The following is a 27,744-nucleotide window of genomic DNA, read 5'->3' as shown; positions in this document are numbered from 1 at the left end:
TGTAAAGAGTAAAATACATGCACTTATTTTGCAGGGAAAAGTTTGGGATTAAACGGGTTTACATAGCTCACAGGTAATGATCATTTAGACATCCATTATAGGGACTGGAGTCAATCCCAGCTGACTTAGGGTGAAGGCAGGGAACACGCTGGACAGGTCACCAGTCTATCACAGGGCTACACATAGAGACAAACAATCACACTCACATTCACACCTACGGACAATTTAGAAGCACCAATTAATCTCAGCATGCTTTTGGACTATGGGAGGAAGCTGGAGTACCCGGAGGAAATCCACACATGCACCTGGAGAACATGGAAACTCCATGCAGAAAGATCTCAGGAAGGCCGGGACGCGAACCGAGGATCTTCTAGCTGCAAGACGACAGTGCTAACCACCAAGCCACTGTGCAGGCCTCATTTCAACCTGGTAACACAAACACCAAGGGTCCTAGAAGTGCGGTCCCATCTGTGCGGTCCTGAAAGTGCAGCCTCCAGGAGTAGGGTGTGTCTGCAGACACTGAGGCTGCACTTGGGGAATCTAGGTCATGATAACCATTCTCCAAGCGGCCAAAAGAGGGCGCCAAACCTCTTTCTTTAAAAAAAAAAAAAATGAACCAGCCAGTTCAAACTTAAATCATTGGACATCTATTTATTTTTTTTTTTTACCAATCAGTAAAATCACATCAAATAATAGGCAAATCCTTTATACATAATATATAAAATAAATAACATTTATTCAACAATGCCGTGAAAAGTGACCGTGGAGATTAGAGACGATACTGTTTTGTACTGGGTACCGTCTGGCAGGCCAAAGAGTCGCTGATGTTTTCTGGTACCTACTCAGTGGTTTGGTCTGATCAGTCCACTGGATGGCATAACACATCTTTAACAAATAATACACTATTTCTTAAAATGTGCTCATCTACTTTTTTAAAATAAAAGAGAGATAAATGACATCAGTGCATGTTTGTGTGTTAAGTACAGAACCAGATACCAACATATTCTCAATGCACACATATCTCCCTTTCGCTCTTAATTCCTGGAACAAGCTCTGTAGTGAAGCATTAGTTGTATAAATTCACAGAGCTTGCTGTTGCTAAGCTAGACTGCTTGCCCCTTGACTCCAGTTCTGTACATAACATACAATAGTGGAATCAATCTTTTCATCTCACACTGGAAAAGAAAGCAAACAAGCATATTTCCACAAATGTTGAGTTTCTCTTTGAAGAACACAGTAAGAGAGAGGCTAGATTTGGATGGAAAGTTGGTTATGGTCACTATTTTAATCATTACTCAGGATGGCCACTCCTAGTATGTTGGCACAGCCTGTAAGATTACAAATGCAGTTGAAAATGTTTTTTTTCTCCTTAAATAGATAAATTTAACTATTTGTCATTAATAGATATAGCGGCTTCTAATAATGCGTCTTTTGTTCCCATGAAGTCAGTCTTTCAAAAGGATACTTCTGCTTATCTTCCCAGTATTGTCCTTTCAACTAAATCAACCTGCCACAAGTGCAGTGCTCAGGAATGGAAGCCATGCTTATTGGAGAACAATTTGCCAACAGCAGTGTATTAGCATACAATATCATACAATTTGACCCTGTTTAGATTAGAGGCAAAAGTAAGATAGGTAGTTGAACAGATAGTCAGACTGGTTGTCAAATGGTATTTTCAATGGACATTTAGCATGATTTCAAGATGTAGCACCCCATGATAAGGACCTCATCTGGACTGACAACATGAAACACCAATATCTGATTGTCAAACTAATCAAAAACATAGGTGTCTGTAATATACTGTTCTATCTTTAATCAGTGGTAGTTTTCCAGGAAGAGCCCAGTTTGTGCAGCAAAGTAAAGGGATGGTGCAATTATTAAACTGCTACCACATAATGTACAGCATATTTACTAGATAACCCATACAACTGAAAAAAATGTCAAACTGGTCACATGAATGAATGAAGCTAAACTGCAAAATGCATAATCTCTAGATGTTCAAAGTGAGTGTGCAGAGAGGCTTTCTTGTGAAATGCTGGTGAAATGAGTGATTGGAGGAAAGGTGAGTTACCTGACAAGTGTATTCTAGTCTACTGCACACTCCTGGTATGTAAACAGCAGATTGTTTGGCTCTGGAGTATAAAGCATTTGAAGAATTTGCAGAATTCATGATCCTCTGCATTAAAGGCAGTTAGCCTACTGCCATGTTCGAAGTCTTGTGGGTAGATGTGCAGTTATTAGAAATGCAGCTCATAACAGCAAGCTGAAAACTTGGGTTCTGTAACAGTTGGTATGGAAAGCTTCACAAGTCAGTTAAATCCAAAATACTCTTAACCATGTAAGAACAAAATTCACGTCAATGCTATGTTGACATTAGGTAGCTAATGTCAACCAAAATGTAGCTTTACTTGAGATTTGGATGGATATATATTTTTATTCATACAGACAATAACCGCTGTCAGATTTCCATGAATAGCTCCAAATTCTGACAAAACAATTATTAAGTTTCTCTTTGAGAATTAGCCAAGACCAAGGATCCTAGGGCCCTATCTCAAACAAGAAGATGACTCGAATAGCTTAGCATGAATACTGGAAACAGGGGAAACAGCTAGCCTGGCTCTTTAAAAAGTGGAAGAATACGCCTAAAAACACTACATAACACAATGAATCCTCTGTGTTTGATTTGTACCCAAATAGCCATGTGCTTTAACTACTTCACTTCTACAAAATGTCCCAGCTATTAAACATAAAATTAAATTGAGTCGCCTGTTTGGGGTATTTTTAAACTACAGTGAGAGCAGTCAAGCTGTTTACCCATGGATTCTGTCTTCATGCTAAGCTAAGCTAAATGCATCCTGGCTGTAGCTCCCTACTTAGATGAGACAGGTAACAAATTTGTCATTTAATTAGCTAGCGAAAAAATAATTTCACTTATTTTCCAAAAATGCTGAACTATACTTTTAAGGCCCTAAGAATTTAGTCTGTATATATATATATATATATATATATATATATATATATATATATATATATATATATATATAAAAGTCCTTGTCTCATTTCTTACTGAGATGCATGCTTGACTGCTCATCCCCCACACAACTAAACTGAAGCTGCTTTAGAGGCCTATCATAACCATCTTCAAGTAATTAGCTTTTGCAGTATATGGTACCATGTTGGAGTGGCATCCTCAGGTTTGATAAATCCAGACTTCTTCTAGACTTAAACCCAACATTTCTACTCTTTGATACCTCTAGATCACAGCCAAATGTAGGTAACACATCCTTCTATACCCTTGGATTCATCAGGAAGTCAAACTTACATGTCATTTTTGAGAACTGAGTTTTGAACATAATAAACAGATGTTTGTTGAACCTCTGACACACTTCTTGCTGCTGTTGATTCTATACAGCTAATACCTAACTGGAGCCGCCGACCCTAATTACAATGATCTATTTGTTATGTATACACCTTAACTACAAATAATCTCTATCTTTTTACAAAAACATTACTCATCTATTCACAGAGTGACCAAAGGTTTAAGTCAGTTTGGCATAAGTGCGCACACAGCTTACAGTAGCAGGAGGAGCACATTGATTTAATATGGTGACACATAATGCAGAGTGCACTGTGTCTGTTCACACTATTAAATAGCTTTCAGTGACCTTTTAGCTCTCATCTCTATAGATTTCACTATTATTTACAAAATTACAGTCAGAAAAGATTGCAGGCAAAGCATCGCACAAACTTTGACAGGTAGACACCCACAACATTGGCGTATGAAATGGAGGTGAGACCAGACCACAGTAATAGTTCGTTTTTTCTTATAATCAGTAGTCCATTAGCTCCAGTACTGTGAAAAGGAATATTGGCTACATTTTAAGCCCCTTTTCTGTTTGTTTTTAACCTAACACTGCCCAAATCAGCTCAAGTCATGCTACACCACATGGATTTAAAGATACAACTTTCCTATAAGATACACATCAGGATGTACACAAACTCCCTGTTGGAAATCTCAGTTCTGAGAAGAATCCACAAAGAGAGGGCACGAAGCACAAGGTGAGGAAGTGATGGATGGTGATATCACAGGGTGCTGAGCCAGAATGACTTGGTTTAGATGGACAGCTGTGAGACGAGGTGAGCTCTTGGTGTGACAGGACAGTGTTTGGACACAGAGTTCTCAGTCAACAGTGGCAGCCCTTTTCAGCCGATGCGGCAGCTAGTTCCTCTTCTTCATCGGCTGGGTAGAGGACCTTGGCGGAGAGGCCGCTCTTCACGCCGTCCCAGCCGTCGCGGGTGACAATTTCCCCCATCTTCATCAGCTCGAAGATGTCTCTGGTCAGCAGCTCAAAGGCCCGGTCCACGTTGCTGTTGCACTTGGCCGATGTCTCCACATAGCGGATGCCCAACTCGGCGGCAAGCTGCTCTGCCTCATCCCGGCTCACCTTACGGTCCTTGTTGAGGTCACTCTTGTGGCCGATGAGGATGTAGACCATATGGTGGGGCAGGATGTGCTCACTCACCTCCTTGTGCCATTCTCTCACATGGTCGAAGGTCTTTCGGTTGGTGAGATCAAAGACTAAGAGTCCCCCAACTGAGTTGCGGTAATATGATGTTGTGATGGACCTGGTGAGTAAACAATAGTAAATATGGCATGTTAGTAACTCAAGGCCAAACTAAACTTGTCATTTCATAATATCTTGGACATAACTGTGATCTAACAACAAAGAAGTTCTACTACTGTGAAAGAACGTTCATGTAAGGTTGAGAGATAGGCTTGCAACTTTTAGGGAAATCTCAAGTCAGTCAAGACAAGTCCAAGTCAAACCTCAAATCTTGGCAAAGAAAGTTGTGAAGGTGCACTGCAAGTCATTGGCGATAGGTCTACAGTAAGCATCAAGTTATGTCGAGCCAAGTCTCAGCTCAAGTCTCAAATCAGTTGATTCAAATTCAAGAAACAACCAAATCAAATGTAATATCTAATCAAAGCAAGTCTTACATCAAGTATCAAGACAATGAAAACAGGTTCAGGTCAAGTTATCTCAACTCTCTGTAAGATGTCCACTAAACTGACACATTGTTTGAACTTCTTCCCTTAAAAGCAGAAAAAAACTGCACAACAGTAAGATAATTGGAGCTTAATACAAGTAGATAATAGCTGGCCCTGCTGTTCAGATGAATGTGCCTATCTAGCCAGTTGGGTCAGTCATTTTAGAATAAAACACAATGAAGATAAAACAGTGTCTGCTCTCCATTTGGGAGAGAACAGGAATCCAAGGCAATTTAAAGTTAGGCTAGGTCAAGGTAAGAAAATGGTGCCTTCTGTCAGAGCGCTCTTTTACAATAGCACTTCCTGATATCCACTACATGGCCTATTAGGTCAAAATTCGTTAATGGCCTTCCATGGGAATGCTCTGGCCACATTTGGTACTTTCAACCTTGCATGTTGAAAGTCACTTCAATTCATCAGTCTAGAAATGAACTCCAAGGCCTGTTGCTATGCAATACTGTCCTTAGTGATTAAATACATTTTCTGTGGTTTACCAGGTCAAAACTTTAGACTTGAATGTTTCACATCTCAAATCAGATTCAAGAAATAAAAAGTAAAGGGTTAGGGTTAACCCTAAAAAGTATTACATTTTACATACATTTTCTGTATGTGATCCCCCTTCACACCAGGTACTCTAGTACAATCTGTATTGAGATACATTGTCTGGATAATGATGTCGATTTTTGGCTTTTGGATTTTGTCTGTATTGTGTTTGTTTAGCAGGAAGAGGTGGAGTTAGAGGACCTTTTAAATTGTGGGAATGTGGCCACACTGTATGGATGACATTTACACTTTGTTGTGATCTGCTCACCGTACAAGCCTACCGCCTCCAAATGTGATTTGGCTCATGTGATCTCAGTGTGCTCTGCATGCATTTGCACCTTGCATTAAAATGTGTTTTCCCTTCTCCAGATATCAGACCATATGAGCCTCCACTGAGCCTCCAGAACGATTTCATCGTACTATGCCAGACTGTCATCCAGTCAATCAGTTTATTTATGTACATTTAGATGTAGTTGGGTAGGTACACACAATTTGCACTTTAATTTCCCTCAAGGCATTGAACTAACATTAATGAAATTCCACTCAATCTGACAGTAAACAAGGGGCCTGCTGGGGGCCCTCAAACATCTATGGCCACAGTGTTTACATTTTATATACATACATGCACATGCATGTTCTGATCTGTGCACATGGTGGTTTAATAACTGCTGTTTGGTCTAATAAACACTTCCCACAGCCAGGCCTGTTAAGGCAGAAGTGAAAGACTGGAGTGTGGTGAAGCCTGAAGGAAAACACCCTCAGAAGCTCGGGCTTCAAAAGGGAAAGCAGATCTAAGAGTGGAGTTGCCTCTGAAGACACAGAAGTGCTTTAAAGCAAATTCTCCATGACAGCAGGGATACATGAAAAGTAGGAAGAGCAACAGGACAAATAAATGCCAAAACAAACAAACACATTTGGACCGAGACTTGTCATCCCTGCGTTGCCCTGGAGACTGTAAAATCGGTATCTGAGGGAGTCAGACTGGGGCCTAAATATGAGGAGGCTGCCCATCATCCGTCAATGAATGATGCAACTCGATATGCACTGTTGTTATACAGGTCAGGGCATCATCTAATCTCTTCCTAACCCTTTTCTACAGTGTCTACACTCACTTCATTATTACCCAAATGAGACAGGCGATATCCCTCGTTTAATTCAAAGGATTTGAAAAAAGAAGCGAAACACGACAGAGCAAGGCCTCTCCGTTACTGAACGACAGATCTCACTGTAGAATCATCGCTATATGTTCGATCCCGATACATTCTTATTTCAGCTGCATTCCCTATCAACAGTGTTCCGTACCTGAATCGCTCCTGTCCGGCCGTGTCCCAGAGCTGGAGCTTTATTTTCACACCAGGCTCGATATCAAGCGAGCGCGCATAGAAATCTACCCCAACCGTCGGATCCGCCACATCGCTGTAAATTCCGTCCGTGAAGCGCTTCAGCAGCGACGACTTCCCTACCGTGGAATCCCCGAGTAGAATGATTCGGAACTGGTATTGCCACAAAATATCCATGGCATGACTAGAGGGGAGCCACCAGCGGAGTGTGTGTGTGTGAAACAAAGCCCTGTGCGCGGCGTGTTTACATGGAGCTGCTGCTGCCTTCTGCTGCGTGGAGCCGCGGAGCACAGCGACCTCAGCAATCATGTGACAGCTTTACCTATGCTCTACTAGCCGGGATCACTCCTGAAACCTGCGGTCAGTGAGCCAGTTGTGCTATCAAAGAGCATTAGTGAGATTTTAAGCTGTAAGAAAACAGAACGCTGTTTTTTTCTTCTTTTTTTTTTAGCCGTATTTGAGTTCTCAATTTTAGATTTTGCAGCAGAAACTCCCGTTTGTTTGAAATACCACAATGCTCGTGCAAGAGAGATATTTCGCAACTGTTTATTTGAGTTACCACAACTTGCAGTGATGCTATCTCAAAACCACAAGCAACCGGCAGCAGTGTTGCTGTCCGTGGTTCTGAAGTAGACCCCAGTTTGGGCTGATTGTACTGTATATTACTCTATTTTTTAAAATTTATTTATTTATTGCAACATACATATATATAATATAAACTTCTGTCCTTGTCAGTAAAAAGTGTATGTGCCTGTGCAACCTGTACAAATCTCTTCGTTGGCATCTAAGTGACAGTAAAACAGCAGGGGTTGAAAACAACAAGAAATACATATCCCGTCATGCAAGCGGTTCGCATGAGTAATCTGAGCCAATCAGCGGGCCGCTGCTGCTCGGGGTTTCTATATAATGGCAGCGGGTGCCGCCTTTCGCCCTCTTCCTCTTCGGGTTTTCTACGAGTCGGAACGTCGACAAAGAGAGCACTTCGGTAAGAATTCACCGTTGCTTGTTATTCTATTTAAATTCAGTATAGATGTGACTAGGCGTTACTTTTTACGCATTACTTTTGCATGTAGTCTGTATTTAGAAAGCAATATGCTGAAGTATATACATACATAGTACAGGCTAGCTTGGTAAGCTAGCTAAAATAAGCTAATGTAGTTATACTGGTATAAGTGATACTTTCTGATAGGCGTTGTTGCAGCTTTGCTTTTATACAAGAGCCCACACATCGCCTACATACTTTATGAAGTTAAACCAACTTGAAATTGGAGCAGGCTAAGAGGTTGTTCACTATGACTTAGCTTAGTGGTGGTTTGAAAGCTAACGCCTGTGAACCACGTGGCCAGCTAACTGACAAACGCTCATTCAGATAACCATGGCTTTAACGTGCAGTTAATTAAGTTCGGTTTGGTGTGACTGGTGTTGGCATGACCTTGTCTTGAAAACTAGACGATGCCTTCCATAGCTCCTCCAACTCTACAGTATTTCTAAACTGATCGATTTCAAATCACAAGTTGAATTAATACTATCAACAAACCAAAGGCCGCAATGTAGGATTTACATTATGCAGCGTGTCAGACCTAAGGATTATTTATTAGTATCAGCATATTTAACTTGATAGCAAAACGTGCGCAATACTTGGATGCTGCTTCTGATCTATTAATGGCCCCATTGATGTCCTTATTGGAGTCGTTTTATTTATATTACTTTGTTTATTTAACATGTATACATGCTTCAGCACTACTATATTGACTTAAACGTGTAGGACATTGGTGTCTTTACAAACATGGTAAAGCAATTGAAGTACCTTGGTGGATTAAACTAGCCAGTAAAGGATTTTGTATTTCTTAAACAAGAGAAGAGACACTCGAAGGTTGGTAAAACAGGCAAACACTTTACTACACTCAATATGTGAAGTCAGTTTTTGTTGTTTTCAAGCCTCAAGTAGTTCACCCTATTGCTTTAAAAATCAGAAATTCTGATTTGTTTAGAAACTTTATGTGCAGGTTTTGAACACACACTTTGCTCTTCTGCACAGGCTCATCCAGAAATGACAGCCTTACCCAGCATGTCCAACAATGGACATATGCAAATAAGACAGGTGAGTTTTACTGTATGGTCTTCAATCTGCTGCATTCATAACAGGCTCCTATCGAAGCCGTTCATGCTCTCATGTAGCAGTGAACGGTCAAACGGAAGCCAAGATGAAGACTTTCACCGACGGTCGCTGTTCAGTTCAACTGTAACTGCTCCAGCAACATTTAGGGGAAGGACACTTGGATGTAATCACAGGATTCATCCTCAGTAAAGCCTATTCAGAATATAACTATGGTATTAACTTGCCTTATTCTGTTTTCCTGCAGATATTTGGAAATTCCAAAGGTGCAAAAGCATACCATGGAAGTCAGAGCGTCATATGCAGGTAAATGTTGAGCCATGTCCTCAAGTGGAATGGTTCTGGCTGTGATGACACACTTGCCCTCACTGACATTGGTCTTGATTGAGACTCTTTATTTTGCTGAGCCATGTTTCCTAAAATTTTTAGACATGTGTGTTTTTTAAATTGCTAATAGTCTCCTCCCTCATAGGTGACAGTCATCGGCTGACTATAAAGCGACTAGATGAAGACTGCTCATGTTCAGGTAACATTTGTTCCTCAATGATGTGGCCTTAATGGCATGCTATCCTAAGTACCTGGGCTTGTTTGTAGCTCATGGTTCTCCAAGTGCATGCAAGAAAATTGGGTGGTCTTTGACTGTTGTGGCCCCCTTTCTGCCATCAGCAGCCACTCAGCTGTCCTACAGATGTCCTGTTAATGAGGCGGATGGAGGTCACGTTGTGTCACAAGTGTAATGGCTCTTTCCTTCCAGGCATCAAACTGTTCATGATCTCAGGCTGGCACCACAAGACTACGTGGGCATCTGCCTTGACATCGTTGTGAAGGTATGTATATATCAAACTTGTCAGATGGCACGTTCATTTTTTGATCCATGATGACCACTTATACAATGTGACTGTTGGATGAAGCTTGCGGATATGGGACTGAGATCAAGTGTTAATGAATGCGTTCTGCACGTGCCATTGAACTGGAATAACTGGGGTTTTTGTAATTTCAGGTCCCTTGCCATGTTGGATCCACATCCAGAACTGCAAACTGTAGGGGCAAGTTGCAAGACTCATCTTTGACTGACTTGCCTGTAAAACATGAATGTGTAATGGCATTGGAATAACAGCACTATAGGAGCTGTGAAATGACAGATCTGTGAAAGGTGAATTTTGGTATTGTATCAGCAGGCAATTCTGTAAACTTGAATGTAATAAAACTGACTCGGCTGTTGTTGGAAATCCTTTTATTATATTCCATTGTCACTTCCTATGAAAATATTCCAATACCAACATGAAAATAAGCCACACATGCCAAACTTCTGTTTACTAGCTAGACTGGATATGTGCTGCAGCTATCGGTAAATCAGCTGTTGAATAGAACATTTCAGAATCACATTGTGTTCAGGGTTTCTCATTGGACATCTTGAGCAATTTCAGTTTCTAATATCTATTTTATTAATGGTCATAATTATAACCCAGATTGTAAATCCTTTCAAGGCATCTGCAGCTGTGGGGGGAAAAAAAGTACACCACTTCTGGCTAATATCAGAAAATTGCTGTGGATTTTTTGAAGTGGAAGAAAAATGCCAGTGCCTCAGTGCTCACCAATGATCTGACATTTCTAAATGGTATATCTATCCCAATTAAAAAAACAAAAAAAACAAACAGTGTAGATGGACAAAAACGGGCCAGATAATGGGAATGTTACAAGGTGGCTGAAGCTGTAAGAAGCTGTGAATTTAAATGTTTACTATTCCACTAGAGCTTGACTACAGAGACAAAGTGGCACCAACTGGGCAGGGAACAAAGTGGCACTGTAGGAACTCCAACTCATCAAAATGCAATAAGATGTCTTGAATTAGAATCTGACAGCAAAGTGACTGCAGAAATCTTTAACTGTGTCCGAAGCTGCAGGAGCGGCTTGCTTTTCAGAGATTAATGTAGAGTTTCACATAATTCACTACATATGGCAGCTGTTGTAGCACCATGTCAGAGCAGCCTGAGACCAAAGTTCAAAGAAATTTTGGCCCCATGTCTCTGATAAATGTAGCTCTCATTCTCCACAAACTCCTTACTGATAAGTTTTTCCTATATCCTAACAATCTTACCCTCCACAGCAAATGTTACTACTTCTGCGAACACTGTTTAAATGTGTTGCTGGATCAATTTCCAATGAGAAGCCTTGCATGAGCAGCATCATCACAATTCAGAATAACCTTTGAGATGTCTGGAATTATTATTCTGACTAATCCAAACTGAAATACAGATATCAGTGTCGTTCTGATGGGTCAGAATGAAGCTATAGATATAGCAATTCTAAAAAATTCTATATAGTCAGTGTAATTGTGACTAGTGACAATGATATTGTTTATCTGTAATTTTACTCCAGTCAAATTCAGCTATTAAATGTTAAAATGGCTTGACACAGTTGTAGCTCCATGAAACAGTACCCATTTAATAAAAGGCCACAATATACAGGTGGAGAACTCGGTGGTACTGGATCAGCATATCACACGAGACAGGTGAAGTCAGTTCAACCTCAGTGCAGGCAGAGTTAACTGACATATAAAGGCAACAGGAAACTCAATACTTAATTCACAGCTGTCTGAGGTCAGTTCTGCATTGACGAGAAATGCAGCATTATAAGTGTTTATGTGAGTCCACAGTTCACCTCCAATGAGTCTGAAACACTGTAGACAGCATTAGAGAAGCAGAAGAGGGGTTTAGTTTACAATTCTATTCAGATATGACTCAGTTTATAAAAGACATTTACTGCACAGCGCCTCCGACTAAAACAGATGTTCTATACATCATTCACTTGAGATAGAAGGCAATTTCAGTTCCGATATCTCTGAGTCTGGTGTGCTACTGCCGCTCCGGTCGCTGTACGTGTCCCTGTATCGGAAAAACAGTCCTCAGTTAGTGTGCGTTCTTTGAATGCATGAGTAAGGTGACACATGTACGGTAATCTGTTTACCGTGGAGACAGACGGCAGCCCTTCTGTAAGCAGCTCTGCAGCTTTCCTGCAGCAGCCAGCAGCAAACCAAGGTAAGGAGGGGATGGTTTGATGGGGCGAGAGGTGAACTCAGGGTGGTACTGCACTCCAATGAAATATGGGTGATCTGAAAATGAAGAATTCGATTTTTTAGAAAGCGTAGGGTCTTTCCTGCAGAGAAGAAATTTTGATATCCTTTAAAGGCATTTTAGTAGGAGCCAAAATGTTAATGTCGAAATGTCATGGTTAATTTACTCAAGCATAATGGATCCTCTTGAAATAACTATACGCAAACCAACAGTGTGTAGTCACCATGGTTACTAATTACTTGTTCAAAAATGCAGCCAGTAACATAGGAATTACAATACTAAAGGAATGTAACTTGTATCTTTACCTTACTTTACAATACCAAGCTGTCTGATGTGAAGTACACAGTGTCATTGATTTTTTTAGATCCTGATCAATCCTGTCTCTGGGATCAATTCTAATTATAAGTAGTCTAATTAATGAAGTTACACTGTTGTCCCATCTGCATAAATGTGCACAACTGTCTTAATTGGAAGATGCTCCTATGAATCCTGCTGCTGGCTGATATTGCAGGTATAAATGTATGAATACACAGGTAGATATATATATATACACAGTGAAGGAGTTCTGTGTGTGCACCCCTGTCAACTACATGCATGTGAAATGTGTTTTTACGCTGTCTATAAACCAGTGTTGATTTGTTGACTTAGACAAACTGAGAACAGAGTGTCTCATGCCACAAGTGTGACAACTGGCAATCCTGGCATAGGATATGGTTCTTGAGCTTAAAAATTTAATCCTACTAATACCATTTTTATTCCGCCAAGGAATGCAGTGGAGTAATGTGACAATCAGCGTTGGTTTGTCTGTCCGCAAAATCACTCAAAAATTGATAAATGGATTTGGATGAAATTTTCGGGGAATGTCAGAAATGACACAAGGACCAAGTGATTAGATTTTGGCAGTGATGCGGCTTATAGTCTGGATCCATGGATTTGTTAAAGATTTCTGTATCACTGTAAAATAGTGGCACAGCATCACTGTAACTATGACAACAAGTGAACACTACGTCAGCTGCCTGCTGACGATCACATGATTGCAATCCTACTATTAATCCACTGCTGCGGACTTATGTGTCGGAAATGATACAAGGAACAGTTGATTAAATTGTGGGGGTGTTTCCGAGTCCCACCAATTCCCTTCATCCGCTACAGCTTTAGGTCACACGATTCGGTATCCGTACATAACATGCACATGCATAACACACGCTTGTGCTCAGTGCAAGGTTATTTTGTTTGTGGGGACATCTATATTAAATGAACACACTCTATGTTGCCGTGATTTCTGATCACCAGTAACTAATAAACACATGCTGCATTTCTACAAAAAAAAATAAAAAAATAAAAAAATGCTGTATTTCTGACAATTCCATATGGGGGAAATGAACAGCCTTGGCGGAGTACTGGGCTCTCCAAGTGCTTTTCTCGTTACTAAATGTATCAGCAGTATGATTGCATCTTTTCTCCTCTGCAATTTTAACGAATAGTTACCATTTTATTGGATTCTGATTACGTAAGTCTGTTCCATATATTCTGTTACTCTCCAGTCGTGCTAGTCACCTTAACAGGACCACTATAAGTCCAGAATCACCATGAACTGAGAGATGCAGAAGTCTGAAGACAAACTGTTGACATTTAAAAACCCTGAAAATAATTCAATGTTGGTTTTCCTTACCATCCAGCTCTATGACCTCCATCCTCTCTCCTTCCACATCCTGACCTACGAAGCGGAATCCCTTCTCTTCAAAGTGACTCTTCAGCTCAGGATTGACCTGTGCAATGACATGCAAAGTTAAAAAATACACTTGTCAACAGTATCTTTTTTTATGATGGTGAAATGAGTGGTGAACAAACCTCAAAGCGATGTCTGTGCCTTTCATCCACATATTCTGTATCTCCATAAAGCTTGCCTGGAATACAGAGCAGCTGTAAGCACAGTGCAACAACACATCAACAGCTGCTTCACAGTGAATTCAAAGCTCATCTTACGGAGCACACTGTTGCTGGTTTTGAAAATGGTTCGTCTCTTTCCTAGCCTCATGGTGCCGCCCATCTGCCCGGGGTTGTGTTCTGGCATATCAATCACCTGCAATCATTCAATAAAAGAATCTGAATCTAATACACTTTGTAGATTATGTAGGACTCAGTTTATTTTTGTGTTTTGAAAAACTTACCACAGGATATTTTGATTCTGGGTCGAATTCTGTTGAATTGGCATCTAAGTGCGAAACAGAAACATGTGCAATCAGTTACGCTGTGAGCAATCACTAGCCACTGCTACCTAGATAAAGGTAAACAGATCAACTGGATGCCTGTTATGATAACTGATTAACACTTATTTATGCAATTTCAATCCATATACTTGCTCATTATTTAGTGAGCCATCGGGGCTGATGTAGAGGCAGATAACAGCTGATAGGGCCATCTCTCATGTAGATTAGACCTACATTCACCTAGATAACTCCATTAACTGCTTCAGCCTATTAACTGTACTCTTCCCCTCAGCTCCTGAATGTGTGGTTGGTCATGTAACTCTAATACTGTGCACTAATCCTATTGGTTGTTTTAGCACATCTGTAACCTCCACATGCTACAGTCCTGGCACTGTGGAAATCACTGGCAGCTTTACTGCTTGCCAGTATTGCAAGATGTCACATTTCTTCAAAGCGTTTTGTGTGTCTCCTCCAAAGTCACACTCAGTCACATCGAGAGGAGTGGATATACACAGATATCACCACTAAATCTTGATGATTTTGCAAAGAGGTCAGTCTATACCAGGTCTCCTTTAACATTAAAAAAAAAAAAAATTACAGCATTAATATTACCTGCCCAGCCGAGCACATTCCTGGCAAATTCACATACAGCTAGCTGCATTCCAAGACACACTCCTGCAGAAACATGAACATGTGTCGAGTGGTGTGTTACTGATGCTGCTATTCATTTACATGACATATGAAGTAAGATATTGTTGAACAGTGTGTGATCATGTATTATCCTGACAGCTATCCTGTACCGAGGAAGGGTTTTTTCTGTTTCCTGGCCCAGTTAATGGCATGAATCTTTCCTTCAGTTCCCCTGACGCCAAAACCTCCTGGGACCAGGATGCCACTGTGGACAACGGGGAAAAATTGTCATGTTGATTAAACTGTTCTTTGAATATCCAGGCTGCATCTCCTATCAGGCCAAGACGTCCTCGGCATATGTAGCACTCACTCAGAGCTGCAGAGTTTCTGCCATGCCTCGTGGTATTTTACTGGCTCCTCCTGCAGAGTACAGGGTTCCAAATATGCAGAGTCTATATACTGGGAACAAGAGATGGACACAGGTTAGTTGGTATGTTTTAATGCAGATGATAAGTTGGTAGCTGTTATCATGAGGTACACAAAGCCTTCAACTTCAACATACATTGAAGGTTTGGGTTCACTGGAGAGACAAGAACATGGAATTTTAATGATGGTTTTTACATCGTTTTTCCCAACGGTTTGACTCTTTCTATCACATAATATTATTGTGCCTTCATCTTCCGATATGGTTTCATGGCACCTGGACCATCAACTGACAAATTAACTTCTAATATTCTACTATTCAGGTAACAGCAATGGATGTAATTTTTTGTAATTTACATTCTTTAAGTGAGAGTGGGTGTAATGAGCAGCATACTCTGGAAACTGGAAATATGACTTATCCACAGCGACATGCAAGACACCTATTGCCAACAAAAAAATTAACAGGGGCAGATCATGGAGTAACCAGTAGATGGCAGTATAGGCAGGGCTCTGCCAGGATCTATCCTTCCATCCATTATCTATACACTGCTTAATCCACATTAGGGTCGCGAGGGGCTGGAATCTATCCCAGCTGACTTAGGGTGAAGGCAGGGGACACCCTGGACAGGTCACAAGTCTATCACAGGACTACACATAGAGACAAACAATCACACTCATATTCACATCTATGGACAACTTAGAGTTACCAATTAACCTGCGCATGTTTTTGGACTGTGGGAGGAAGCTGGAGAACCCAGAGAAAACCCACGTATGCACAGGGAGAACATGGAACATGCAGAAAGATCAGGTCCAGGTCGGGATACAAACTTGGGATCTTCTAGCTGCAAGGCAACAGTGCTAGCCACTGTGCAGCCCCTTCCTCTTTAAGCAGCTTAAACTAATTCAAAAGAATACATTCATCATCAAAACCGTTAAGGACCACTGTATTATGATGCACACACAGCCAACACTTGATTACTGAATTTCTATATAGTGTAGTGAATGTCACATTGACTTTTCATGTGGTGTTCCATGTCCCCAAAAGCACCAGCTACCACCAAATTCTTCTGTCTAAAAGCACAGAATTACTGACTTTGTTCTGGAAGATGAGTAATGAACACTACAGACTGGGACCAGAATCAATTAATAGTATAATAAACATGACCATAAATCCTCTCAAAAATCATGAAAAGATGTTTCTTTAGAAGTCCACAACATCCATGGCTACATGGCAAACAGAAACTCCTAATCATGATTGTTGCATACTTTTATTTGTGCCAGTTAAAAAAAAATGACATCAAATGCAGGCTAAAGAAGCTGTTCAAATGACTGGATCCACAGCAATATTATTTACTGCATTATTTATTGTTTACATTTCCCAAATCATCATGGGAAATGTAGCAACAAAATTTAATGGTCATCTCTGTAGTGGGGGTATTTGATTTTGTTTGTAGCTCATATTTCCATATGCATACAAATGTGATCAGGATCAGTGGAGTTTGACAACATTATGTACTTACCTTAACCTCCAATTTATGGCTGATGGCCAGAGCTGAGTGCTCCAGAGCCTTTATAACAGAAGCATAGGAGTCAGAGAACTTGGTGTACTTTCCCACCAGTGCTATAGAGCAATGCTCCAGCAGTCGGTCTGACCTGTGAGGACAACATGGCTATTAGTATACTGTTTGACCTTCTCTGGAGTGCACTTATTCAATCTCTGTGGAAAGAACCCACAGAGGAGCATTTTTCAGCATCAGTTAGCTTTTTGACTTCCGCTGCTGACTTACCTGTCAGACATCTCCTTCCACTTAGTCAGCATTCTCCTGGGTCTGGTCTCTATGGGCATATTAAGCCTCCTGCTCAGGTAGCTCACCACGCCTTGGTCCTCCAGCAGTAACGGTACTCTGTAGATGGACGACACGTCGTGCACGCAGATGACCTGAAGCCGGACAGATCAGAGAGTTTAGTGTTGCCGAAAGAGCCTTGGTGCTGTTTGATCAAAGCTGATGTGCTTGACCTACTTGTTCAGGTTCTACATGGCAGAACATTGAGATCTTTTCTTTCACAGAGTTCTCCAGAGCGGTTGAACAGCGGCACATAATCTGTCAGTAAAGAAGAGACGCTTTAGTGAGCTCTCTGGGGAAACTGGGACATTGTAGCCAAAGACAAACAAAAGAAAAAAAAACAGTGATTTGACATGGACAATAAATAAAATGACTGTGATGCACTGATGACTAAGCCCTAAGCTTAGACACAGTGTGTCATACAGTATGAAGTGCTGAGACTTGTCTCCTTGATTTTTGTATTGACTTTTCCAGGTGACAATCCTGACCTATGCAACCTGACAGAATTATCTGTTCTTCATATGCCTGCTGCTACTCTTTGATTCTACTGCTGTGTCCACCTGCTCAGTCAGCTACAAGTGAGAGAAATCTACACCAATCAGGCACAACATTATGACCACTGATGGGTGAAGTGAATAACATCTTGTTATAATGCAATGTTCTGCTGGGAAACCTTGAGTCCTGACATTCCCGCCCGGCCAGCAGGCAGATGGGTCCCCCCACATTAGAGCCGGGTTCTGCTCGAGGTTTTTTTTCCCTGTTAAAAGGGTGTTTTCCTTGCCACTGTCGCCTTTTGGCTTGCTCTGGGGGTCAGGCATATGGGTTCTGTAAAGCGTCTCGAGACAATTTGACTGTAATTGGCGCTATATAAATAAAATTGAATTGAATTGAATTGATGTGGATGGTTGACAAGTACCACCCACCTAAACATTGCAGGTCAAGCAACCCCCCCACCCCCCATGGCAACAGCAGTCCTTGATGCCAGCTGTCACCCTCAGCAGGACAATGCACCCTGACACCCCGCAAAAAGTGCTCAGGAGTGGCCTTGGGAACATAACAGAGCTAAGGTGTTCACCCAGGTTCCACACTCCACAGATTCAAATCTAACTGAGCATCTGTGGGATGTGCCAGGATAAGCCTGATCTAGGTAGGTCCCACCCTGCAACCCACAAGACCTACAGAATTCACTGCCACCATCCTGGTGCCACAGGACATCCCCAGAGGTTCTGTGTCCATGCCCCACTGGGTCAGAGGAGTTTTAGCAGCATAAAGGAGACCAACACAGTATTAGGCAGGTGGTCATAATGATATGCGTGATCGGTATAGTTCCACCTAGCAGGCTGCACACAATTTCACATGTGAATTTATATAGTTAGTACCTGTAAATACTCACTTGAAACTCTGTTGTAGTTATGCATTTTGTCAGTCTAAGTCTCCTGAATCTTTTTAGTGTTGTTGGTATAACCAAGCAGCTTCTGTTTAATGAGCAAACATTGCCTGATAAGCAGCAGCTGTGGTATGAGATTGGGTATACCGGCCATCCACTGTCAGATGTAGTTACATCATCTACCAGAAATCATTGGTAATTATGATACAAAAGCCCAACACTAATATGCTCTATGTATTTTACTGAATAAACTAAATTAAACTGTTAACACTCTGAAGTTAAATAAATGCATCTCATTGACCAAAACTCAGTTTTAGTAATGCACACTGTCATTGTGATCTTATAACCTCAGCATGTTACTGTGATCAGTGGACTGAACAATACATTCTACCTCTTGTTAAATTCCTGCTTTAACAATTGAACACGTGGGTGTTTTTTATTATATGACTTACAAAAGCAAGATTTAGCTCTATATTAAAATTAAATTGCTTGTAATCCTTTCAGAATGTCAGCTCCATCATGTGTTTGTGCTTAATGAACTTGTGGTTGGGCACAAACAGTCATGCAGTTAAGTGTGGATGGACAGACTTTTTGTTGCAGTTTTTTAACTGAAATGGTTTTGATTCTGGACAAACTAAAGACTTTTAGAGCTTCCGTCAACTTTTGGAAATCCCTTTCCTCTTCTACAGCTGTGGCCACAGTAGCTGAAGGCCAATCATTTCCATGAGAGCGCATGTTTCCACTTATTCTATATCCAGAAATTTGGCCTGGAAATCTAACTTGACCACTAATTGGATACATCTTCACGGTTATACCATTCAGAGCATGTACCATCTGAACTAGCTGTGACATTTTCATGCTCCAGACCTGCTTTTACTAAAACAAACACTAATTCCTGACCACCAGCAGACTCGGGTTACTCTTCATTTGCAAAGGTTTGTCCTCAAAATCGTCCAATGTCCAAAGAAAGTGCACTTCTGCAGCAGACCTGAAATTCAGGTGCTGCACTGTCATGTTGGTATGACAATGAGCTAATAAACACAGGTCTATTAATCATTTTGTCTGTATTTATTTATTGTATCAGCAAGATGACAGCACCATTATGAGGTCTAAATGGAAAAAAAACATTACCCACTATCACTCACATGCAGTACCTCAGATTTAAAGGATAAAAACAAATAGAAAAATAATGCTGTTTATCATTTTTGACATTTTGACAACTTGCCAAAGACAAATAGTTGGAATACCATTGAGACAAAATTGATAAATCTGACAAGATGCAATATTGTCCCAGCTTGCTAAAAGATTCGCAGTATGCATTTAAGGGTAAAAGATACTCGTGATCTGAGGATTGAACTCAATGGGCTTCCACATCTAAAAAATACCACCCTGTGTTTTGAACACAAATTATGTATAAAATATACTCATGTGTAACAGAAGGTGACTCACCAGATCAGGAGACAGGCCGAGTCCTCTCAGCTCTCTGACGCTGTTCTGCGTTGGTTTAGTCTTTTGTTCTCCTGTTGCACTTGGCTGGTAATGCAGATAACACAAAGATACATAGAAAATGTATGATGCTAACCTTCAGTCAGTGAATTCACAACATCTAATAAGTGACAAAAGTAGAAAAAAGCTTGGATTGTAACACACACAAAAAAAAAATAGGTAAACAAACTGAGAGTCCTGTTCCTCTGAGAATTTAGGGTGGCTTGTTGATGTTTAAGGAAGTTGAATTGTATTTTTAAAGGAATCTAACATCCCAATCAAGCAGTATTCAGTCACTGTTCCAAGATAAATTATCATTTTTCTCTCTTCCCAAATGAGGTATTTTTAATCAGCTTTTAAAAATCATCACATTAAATTCAGTCAGCTCAAAGTTGAAAGGTTACTACAACTGTAGGTCTTATTAATCTATTCAATTTTTTGATTAAAAAGTTTAAAAATGGTGTGACTGAGCCAGTGAAGAAGACAAAATTCTGCTTTAACCACTATGTCTAACACAGTAGTCACCTGTGCTGGCCAGGGGGAGTATAATTAACTCCAACAAAAAACTTGTTTTACAATGCCTTTGATTATTTACTTTTACATGTTTAATTGAAGGAGAATGGTTTAACAGTTCCTTTAGTGCTGACTGGCTCATACTAGTGAAGTGTAACCAGTCACATAGTGCTTTGGGCTTGACATTGCTCGAGACTGCAGAGTGGGGACTACAGCCAGAGAGCAGCTCAAAGTAAAAGTAGCACGTTTTTCATTAATTTATTTTACTGGGAAGTGATTTAAAAAAACAAAAATACAACAAGAAAAGCACTCAGAGTGCAGTATTTCACCAAGGCTGATCAGTCGTATCATTTCTGACAGATGAAATCTTTAATAAAAAATTACCGTGCGCTGAGAACAGGTGTGTTATGCAGTTATGCATGCGTACATTATGTACAGATACCAAATAGTGTGACTTAAATATGTAGCAGGTGGCGGGAATTGATGGGACTCGGAAACACCCCCACAATTTAATCAATCATTCCTTGTATCATTTCCAACGGATAAGTCCTGATAAGTGTGCAGCAGTCGATTTGTAGTAGGATCACAATCATGTGATCATCAACTGGCAGCTGACATACTGTTCACTTGTTGTCATAGTTACAGTGACGCCGTGCCGCTATCTCGTAATGATACAGAAATCTTTTACAAATTCATGGATCCAGACAATAAGCCACATCACTGCCAAAATCTAATCACTTGGTCCTTGTGTCATTTTTGACCTTCCCTGAAAATTTCATCTAAATCTGTTAGTCTGTTTTTGAGTAATGTTGCGAACAGACAAACAGATGGACAAATGTACGCCGATCGTCACATATCTCTGATGCATTCCTTGGCAGAGTAATAAACACCCTGGTTATTGTTACAAATAAGCTGACAATCTTTCTAGATTGGACCTAATGACATAACAAACCTACTGTAAGATTAATGTAAAGGTAAAGGTTACAGAAGCACACAATTAATGTTTCATTACATCTTCCTGTGTAGCTGTTTGGATAAGCACATCTCATTGTATGAACATGGTGGAGTCGGACAACACATGCATCTACCTGTGGATAAAACATGTGAGGTCCGATGGTGTCGCCATCTTACCTGTGGTATCAAACTGACATGAATGTTACAGAAGTTCTCTCTCTTCACTTTGAACTGGAACTGCCTGAAGGCCTCGATGAAAGGCATGCTCTCTATGTCTCCAACAGTGCCTCCTAGCTGCAAACACACACAAACACTGGCAGTGACAATCATGGCAGCATTGGGCTCAGTAGGGCCGTTGACACAGCAGATAATCCTGTTCAGTAAAATACTAAATCTCTACTATTTACCGAAGCCCATTCTAAAATGATCTAAGCAACTTAGGGGTATGGATCTTATAATTCAATTTCATTTATCTATGGTTAAGAAGTATTCTAAGTGATTTCTGATTCAGTAAGAAAGGGGATGCTATATTTCGGCTCTTGCAGTACATCACTGTATGCAAACCCACTGACTCCTGCCCTTTCCTGCTCAGCTGCAAATGAAGCATACGTGGCAGTTAAAATAATTGGTTTTAATGAAGACTAGTAGAGACAGCAGAGGAAGGTGTGTGAGAATACAGCTATGGAATGATAACCAAAATATGGCATTTTTTGGTCTAAACAGGAGTTCTTGTGCCCTCTGCTGTGTTGTTATGTCTCAAGGGGGCTGTTACAGAAAACAGGTTTAGCAAAAACTCAGAGTTTGGTAATCCTAAGATATTATTTAAGGCTCCAGAGGGAGTGAACTTGAACTCAATCAGCTCTGCGAACCTAACCTGAGGGCTGTACTACCAAGCAGACGCATGCGACTTCAGTCAGGAAGAACAGATTATTATAATGTAGAGCTATGAAAGCTACAAAAATAATACAGTTGCGTTGTTAGGGCAAATTATGCAGGTCGGAAATGCTGGTAGAAAATCATGTCAGTCATTTAAATTAATATATTCTCCCACTGAGTGACTCTCGATGCTGCAGCTTATTTCAAATGTGAAAGCTGCACATTAGAGCTGATCAACTGAAAGGGAGAGGCTCCTAACCAAATATCCTCTGGAGCAGCTCAGCTGTGCAGCATAAGCTACCATAGTGACCTATCATGTTAAAAGGCAGCCATCTTTGTGAAACTGAAAACTCTGACTTTAGGCTCAAGATACCACTCTAACCCTCTAAGGTTTCCTTCAACAATCATGGACTGTCTCTTACTTCTCTCCTCCTGCTGAGTCTGAAGGAGCCGTCTGACACACTGTTTCATATTCTCAATTATTTTGTCAATATCAAACCCAATATCAGAACACAATGATTTGCAGAAGTTTGTGTCTTTAGGAACATCAAATAGACATTAGATCGGACAATCTTTGGCTTCGCAGATTTTATGATCAATCTGTTATCAATGTAAGGTCAAACACAGCGCCCTCTGGACATTCAATTCATCCCGAGCTCAAAATACACTGAAATATTTACTGTACATTACTATCATATCACTGTTTCAATAGAAGTAATCTGTATGAGGGCTGCACAGTGGATCAGTGGTTAGCACTGTTGCCTGTTGCCAGCTAGAAGATCCCCAGTTTGTGTCCCAGCCTGGGATCTTTCTACATAGAGTTTGCATATTCTCCCTTCGCATGCATGGATTTTCTCCGCAGTCCAAAAACATAGGTGTGAATGTGAGTGCGACTGGTTGTCTCTATATGTAGCCCTGTGCTGGGATAGACTCCAGCCCCCCGCGACCCTACAGAGGAGTAAGCAGTGTATAGAAAATGGATAGATGGATGGATGGATGGATGGATGGATGGATGGATGGATGGATGGATGGATGAGGCCTCAGATACATGATACAATGAACAATCATTTCTAATGTTGTGATCTGTCACACTGATGGAATATTCCTGTCACAGTTAACACATCATGGACAAGATGATGAATATTTTTGTGTGAGGATGACTGTGATGCAGCTAAAATGACTTTAAGCCCATAAAACTAAATGTTGGCCAAATGTTAAAGTGAGCTTTTGGATGTCTGCTGCATGTAGTCACATTCACGTCCTTTGACAATACTTCCTGTTGAAATATTTACATAGTCATTATATTCTGTTTAGCAAGATTTTTCAGTGTAAAGCAGTCATCTAAAAATACAGTTAGTTTGAACCTAGAACCTTTTAACTGTAATGCATCATTATTACTGGGTCAGATCCATAAATAAACTAAAAATGTTTTATCTCCGTTTAATCCATATTTTCGTCTGCAGGTACAGTGACCTTACAGTAAATAGAATATAAAATTCGAAAGCAATACAGGCAGGATTTCTGCTTTATCATCTATTGTGAAACATTTGTGTCTTGTAAACAATGAATGAGTGGAAGCCGTTGAATAAAATGTAACTTCTTGACTCCTGTTTTTCAAGATAAATATCAGGTCAGCCCTGGGACACATTCATATCTCTGACTCTACTGACTTTTAATGGAGGCTCTCCTCTTGAATTACTTGTTGCCATGGTGTTAGAGCTTTGCTGATGATGATCTTTTATCCTTAGCCATGAATATGCTTAACTCTGAGTTGATTAAACAAACCAGCTGGAACTAAAAGCTCTGCCTAACCAATCATATTTCAATCACTCTCCGAGGTCAGAGTTTAGAGCCAGAATTTGCTAAACCTGTTTTTCTGAATAGACCCCTGCAATAGCAAACAGCCTCTCTGGTGTAACTTTAGTGGAGGGGGAAGTCATCAATATCCAATATCAATATGCACTGTGCCCTCACAGTTCATAAATTGATTCAAAACCACAGAAGATAAGACCTGTGATGCTCATGTGAATTACTATCAGCCACTCAGCTTACCTCTATTACACAGACTTGAGGTTCTACATCATCATCATCAACTGGCACTTTGGCCTGTTTCACAACCCATTCCTGGATAGCGTCTGTTATGTGGGGCACCACTGGAAGAGAGGGAACCAAAATGTATGGTCAGTTACTTATTTATCCCGAGCATGACAGCCTCTTTCGTAGTGACATTTTCGCTGTTTACCCTGCACGGTCTTGCCCAGGTAATCTCCCCTCCTCTCCTTATTGATGACTGACTGATAGATCTTGCCGGTGGTCAGGTTGTTATCTCTTGTCAGCCTGATGTCAAGGAATCGTTCGTAGTTCCCCAGATCCAAGTCCACCTCACCCCCGTCATCAAGCACAAACACCTCGCCTGGACATAGGAAACGTGTAACAGTTGTACCACATACACAACACACAACTAGTTCACTACAAATGTGTTTATTTGTGCTGATCACATACCATGCTCATAGGGTGAAAAGGTGCCAGCATCTATGTTTATGTAGGGGTCGATTTTGATGGCAGTTACGTGCAGACCACATGACTTGAGGATTGTGCCCACACTGCTTGCAATGATGCCTTTGCCGATGCCAGAGATGACCCCTCCGGTTACCAGGATGTACTTCATCATTGTGCTCTGGTATCTGGAGACAGATGACTGATTAGAAATACACAGTAGACCAATAAAACCATTCAGAGGTTCAAAATTCTTGATCGCATTCTATTGTGATCTAGGTGAAATTTGTCTTCGGCTTTGCTGTTGTTAACAATCTCAACCATGCACATATAAATAATATAAAATATGATACTAACAAATGTGAGATGTAATGTATAGTTGCTGCTAAAGTTTTCTTTTTCATTGTCAATTAATCTGTCAGTTGCTTTCTTGATTTTTACAGAAAGAACACAAAACATTCATGAAGAGAAACGCACTACTTAGCTAACCGCAAGCAGGTCCTTCTGGCTGTATAACCACGCTAAGTATTTGCCCAGCCAACGGGGAGCCAAACAAATAACAATTATTTCACGGAACCAGATTTAGCAAGTGATTTAAAAAAGTGATTAAAGCTTTTAGTCGTCCTCAGAATACCAGTTTAACCCTTTGATGCATAAACTGGGTCAAAAGTGACCCAAATCCAATGGAAAATGGGTATCTCTTCATGTGGTCTACACATCAAAGGGTTAACGAGACTGAGCGTGGCACGTTTGAAGCGCTCGGTTACAAACACAGCACAGGCCGAGAGGGCGGGGAGTTCCAAACTCAGTAAGGAGGAAAAGAGCGAACCGCCCGTTCGTGTAAACACCGTGATTAAAACCAACCAGACCACAGTAATACCGCTGTTCGCTCCTGACTCAGGCTTAGTACCTGACTCAGAGTTACCGTGAGAAGCAGAAAACCAAGGCCTCATTTTGTGTTCGCAGTGGAAAAACTGAACGTGTTCGAAACGAACTCCTGTTTTTTGTTGTTTTCTTTACCAACAATATGGCCAATGCTCTGTTTCTAACAAGTTATTCAACTTTCATGTTACAATACCGACACTGTGTTAAAAATAAAAGCACGGTTAACCATTTATTTATGTTTATGTGAGATGCGCCACAACACACAAACCCAAAACGATAAAGTAAATCGTATATAGCTGCATTATATACTCTGCTAAGTGTAAGAAGACAACTGCTAAAACGCAAGCAGTCGTTGTATTACATTGCAGCGCTTATAATTTTCAGCAGTTTTATTTTGAAACTTTTTGACCGGAGGTAAAATTATTTCTTGTGTGTAACTTTACAGTGCTTGCTCGCTAGCCAACAGCCTCTCTCCACAGAGCATCAGATTTCAACTCACCTAATACTCTTCAGCCAGAGCCTCCCGTCAAAACAAACCGTCTGCGGCGAAAACAGCTCACAAAATCTTTGCCTAGAGACCAAATTTCGGTCCGAATATAGTCTGTTTTTGCCGCTGTACTTCCTACAGAGCCATCTATTCTCAGCCTGGCTCTACACGTGTGTGGAGCACGGTTGAGGGCTGCTTCGCATCATTCACTACACTTATGACAACATCGTGCTGCCTTCAACGCGCCTCGGAAACTGCTGTGTTCCAACTCGTAAATGTCATAACCTTGAGATGTTAAGGTGGAAAGGTTAAAGCCCCGAAAATCTGCAGCACAATTTATTACAGAAGAGGCCTCCAGCAGTTGGGTATATGTATAATTTGCAAGATCATTTCGTGCTTTTAGGCAATTCAAACCTCAGAAGCCATTAATTCTTTGAGAGAGAAAGAACAAAGAATTTATTTGCAATAGAACTTTATTACCAACAGGGCAACCAGACCCCTAGGATCCTGTGAAGCCTCAGATTCATTAAGATTTCTGTGAACAGGTTAATAGAAAATTTATTATGTATGTCCTCCACTGATGTCTGAATTCAACTTCCCACCATCCTTTTGTTCTGCTCTTGTAGAGGAACTTGTGTATTGTTTTTGTCTATATTGTTGTAAATTTGTGCTTTATGGGATTCCTTTAATTGTTTTTTTCTTCCTGATAATATTCAACATGGTAATGTATTCAATGTGCCATTATTGTCACTGATAATACATCTGACCATCTTTTCTATATAAATCCATTGTTTGCTACGTGAAATGTTAGAACATCATGCAAAGGGCCTGTTTTAAAGGCAAACGAACATACTAACATGTCTTGTGTCTGATCAGCTGTTCAAAATCCTAAGATGCAGAGCTCACTGTCACTGAACTACTAATTTTACATTTAAGAATATGTCTGAATTTAGGTGAGTTTTTGGAATGATTTAGAAAATGTGTCAGTTAACCCCCATAATTCCATTAGGGCAGTTTTGTCCTTTTCATTTTTGATATTGAGATCATTTTTGTTGTGTTTATGCTTTTGGTAATGATAGATAAGATTGGTAAGAACTTAAATGATTTTGATTATTATCAAGAAAACCATGTTCTTATGAGCTATTCCAGTTGGAATAGTCATTTACCACATTAACAATGTCGAGATTGTATTTGTGATTAATGTGATCTTCATTGAAAAAAACTGCTTTTCTTTCAAAAATAAGGACATTTCTAAGTGACCCCAACCTTTTGAACAGTAGTGTGTGTGTGTATATATATATATATATATATATATATATATATATATATATATATATATATATATATATATATATATATATATATATATATATATATATATATATATATATATATGTATATATAAATATAAAAGACATACAGCTTTTTTGG

At 40.3% G+C, this 27,744-nt stretch overlaps 2 protein-coding genes, 1 long non-coding RNA gene and 4 other non-coding genes across 7 annotated transcripts; 5 read left to right on the top strand and 2 right to left on the bottom strand.

The window, feature by feature from the left end:
• Positions 1-636: 636 nt before the first annotated feature.
• Positions 637-7,235, bottom strand: rab42a (RAB42, member RAS oncogene family a). Its single transcript, XM_023281116.3, has 2 exons — positions 6,896-7,235; positions 637-4,626 (listed from the first exon to the last, which is right to left on the bottom strand). The coding sequence occupies exons 1-2, from the start codon at positions 7,108-7,110 to the stop codon at positions 4,185-4,187; spliced, it is 657 nt and encodes a 218-aa protein (XP_023136884.3). The 5' UTR covers positions 7,111-7,235; the 3' UTR covers positions 637-4,184.
• A 589-nt stretch (positions 7,236-7,824) lies between these two features.
• Positions 7,825-10,278, top strand: LOC111575785 (uncharacterized). Its single transcript, XR_002746767.3, has 6 exons — positions 7,825-7,918; positions 8,972-9,034; positions 9,297-9,355; positions 9,522-9,575; positions 9,804-9,876; positions 10,050-10,278. It is a non-coding gene; the product is annotated as an uncharacterized LOC111575785 (long non-coding RNA).
• On the top strand, positions 9,075-9,211 carry LOC111575787 (small nucleolar RNA SNORA16B/SNORA16A family). The gene has a single exon (XR_002746769.2). It is a non-coding gene; the product is annotated as a small nucleolar RNA SNORA16B/SNORA16A family (small nucleolar RNA).
• Positions 9,390-9,461, top strand: LOC111575786 (small nucleolar RNA SNORD103/SNORD85). The gene has a single exon (XR_002746768.1). It is a non-coding gene; the product is annotated as a small nucleolar RNA SNORD103/SNORD85 (small nucleolar RNA).
• On the top strand, positions 9,608-9,739 carry LOC111575788 (small nucleolar RNA SNORA44). Its single transcript, XR_002746770.1, has one exon. It is a non-coding gene; the product is annotated as a small nucleolar RNA SNORA44 (small nucleolar RNA).
• On the top strand, positions 9,916-9,987 carry LOC111575790 (small nucleolar RNA SNORD99). Its single transcript, XR_002746772.1, has one exon. It is a non-coding gene; the product is annotated as a small nucleolar RNA SNORD99 (small nucleolar RNA).
• Positions 10,267-26,525, bottom strand: LOC111575784 (CTP synthase 1). The gene is made up of 18 exons (XM_023281120.3): positions 26,326-26,525; positions 24,948-25,129; positions 24,688-24,858; positions 24,498-24,598; positions 21,747-21,863; positions 20,067-20,150; positions 17,408-17,488; positions 17,174-17,325; positions 16,907-17,039; positions 15,334-15,422; positions 15,134-15,228; positions 14,946-15,008; positions 14,295-14,338; positions 14,110-14,206; positions 13,975-14,030; positions 13,796-13,892; positions 12,017-12,161; positions 10,267-11,934 (listed from the first exon to the last, which is right to left on the bottom strand). The coding sequence occupies exons 2-18, from the start codon at positions 25,114-25,116 to the stop codon at positions 11,850-11,852; spliced, it is 1,779 nt and encodes a 592-aa protein (XP_023136888.1). The 5' UTR covers positions 25,117-25,129; positions 26,326-26,525; the 3' UTR covers positions 10,267-11,849.
• Between the last annotated feature and the right edge of the window lie 1,219 nt (positions 26,526-27,744).

This window comes from Amphiprion ocellaris, chromosome 15 (assembly GCF_022539595.1).
Source record: "Amphiprion ocellaris isolate individual 3 ecotype Okinawa chromosome 15, ASM2253959v1, whole genome shotgun sequence".
Classification (NCBI taxonomy): Eukaryota; Metazoa; Chordata; class Actinopteri; family Pomacentridae; genus Amphiprion; species Amphiprion ocellaris.
The sequence above is the reverse complement of the archived record's forward strand: the minus strand, read 5'-3'. Positions and strand labels throughout refer to the sequence as shown.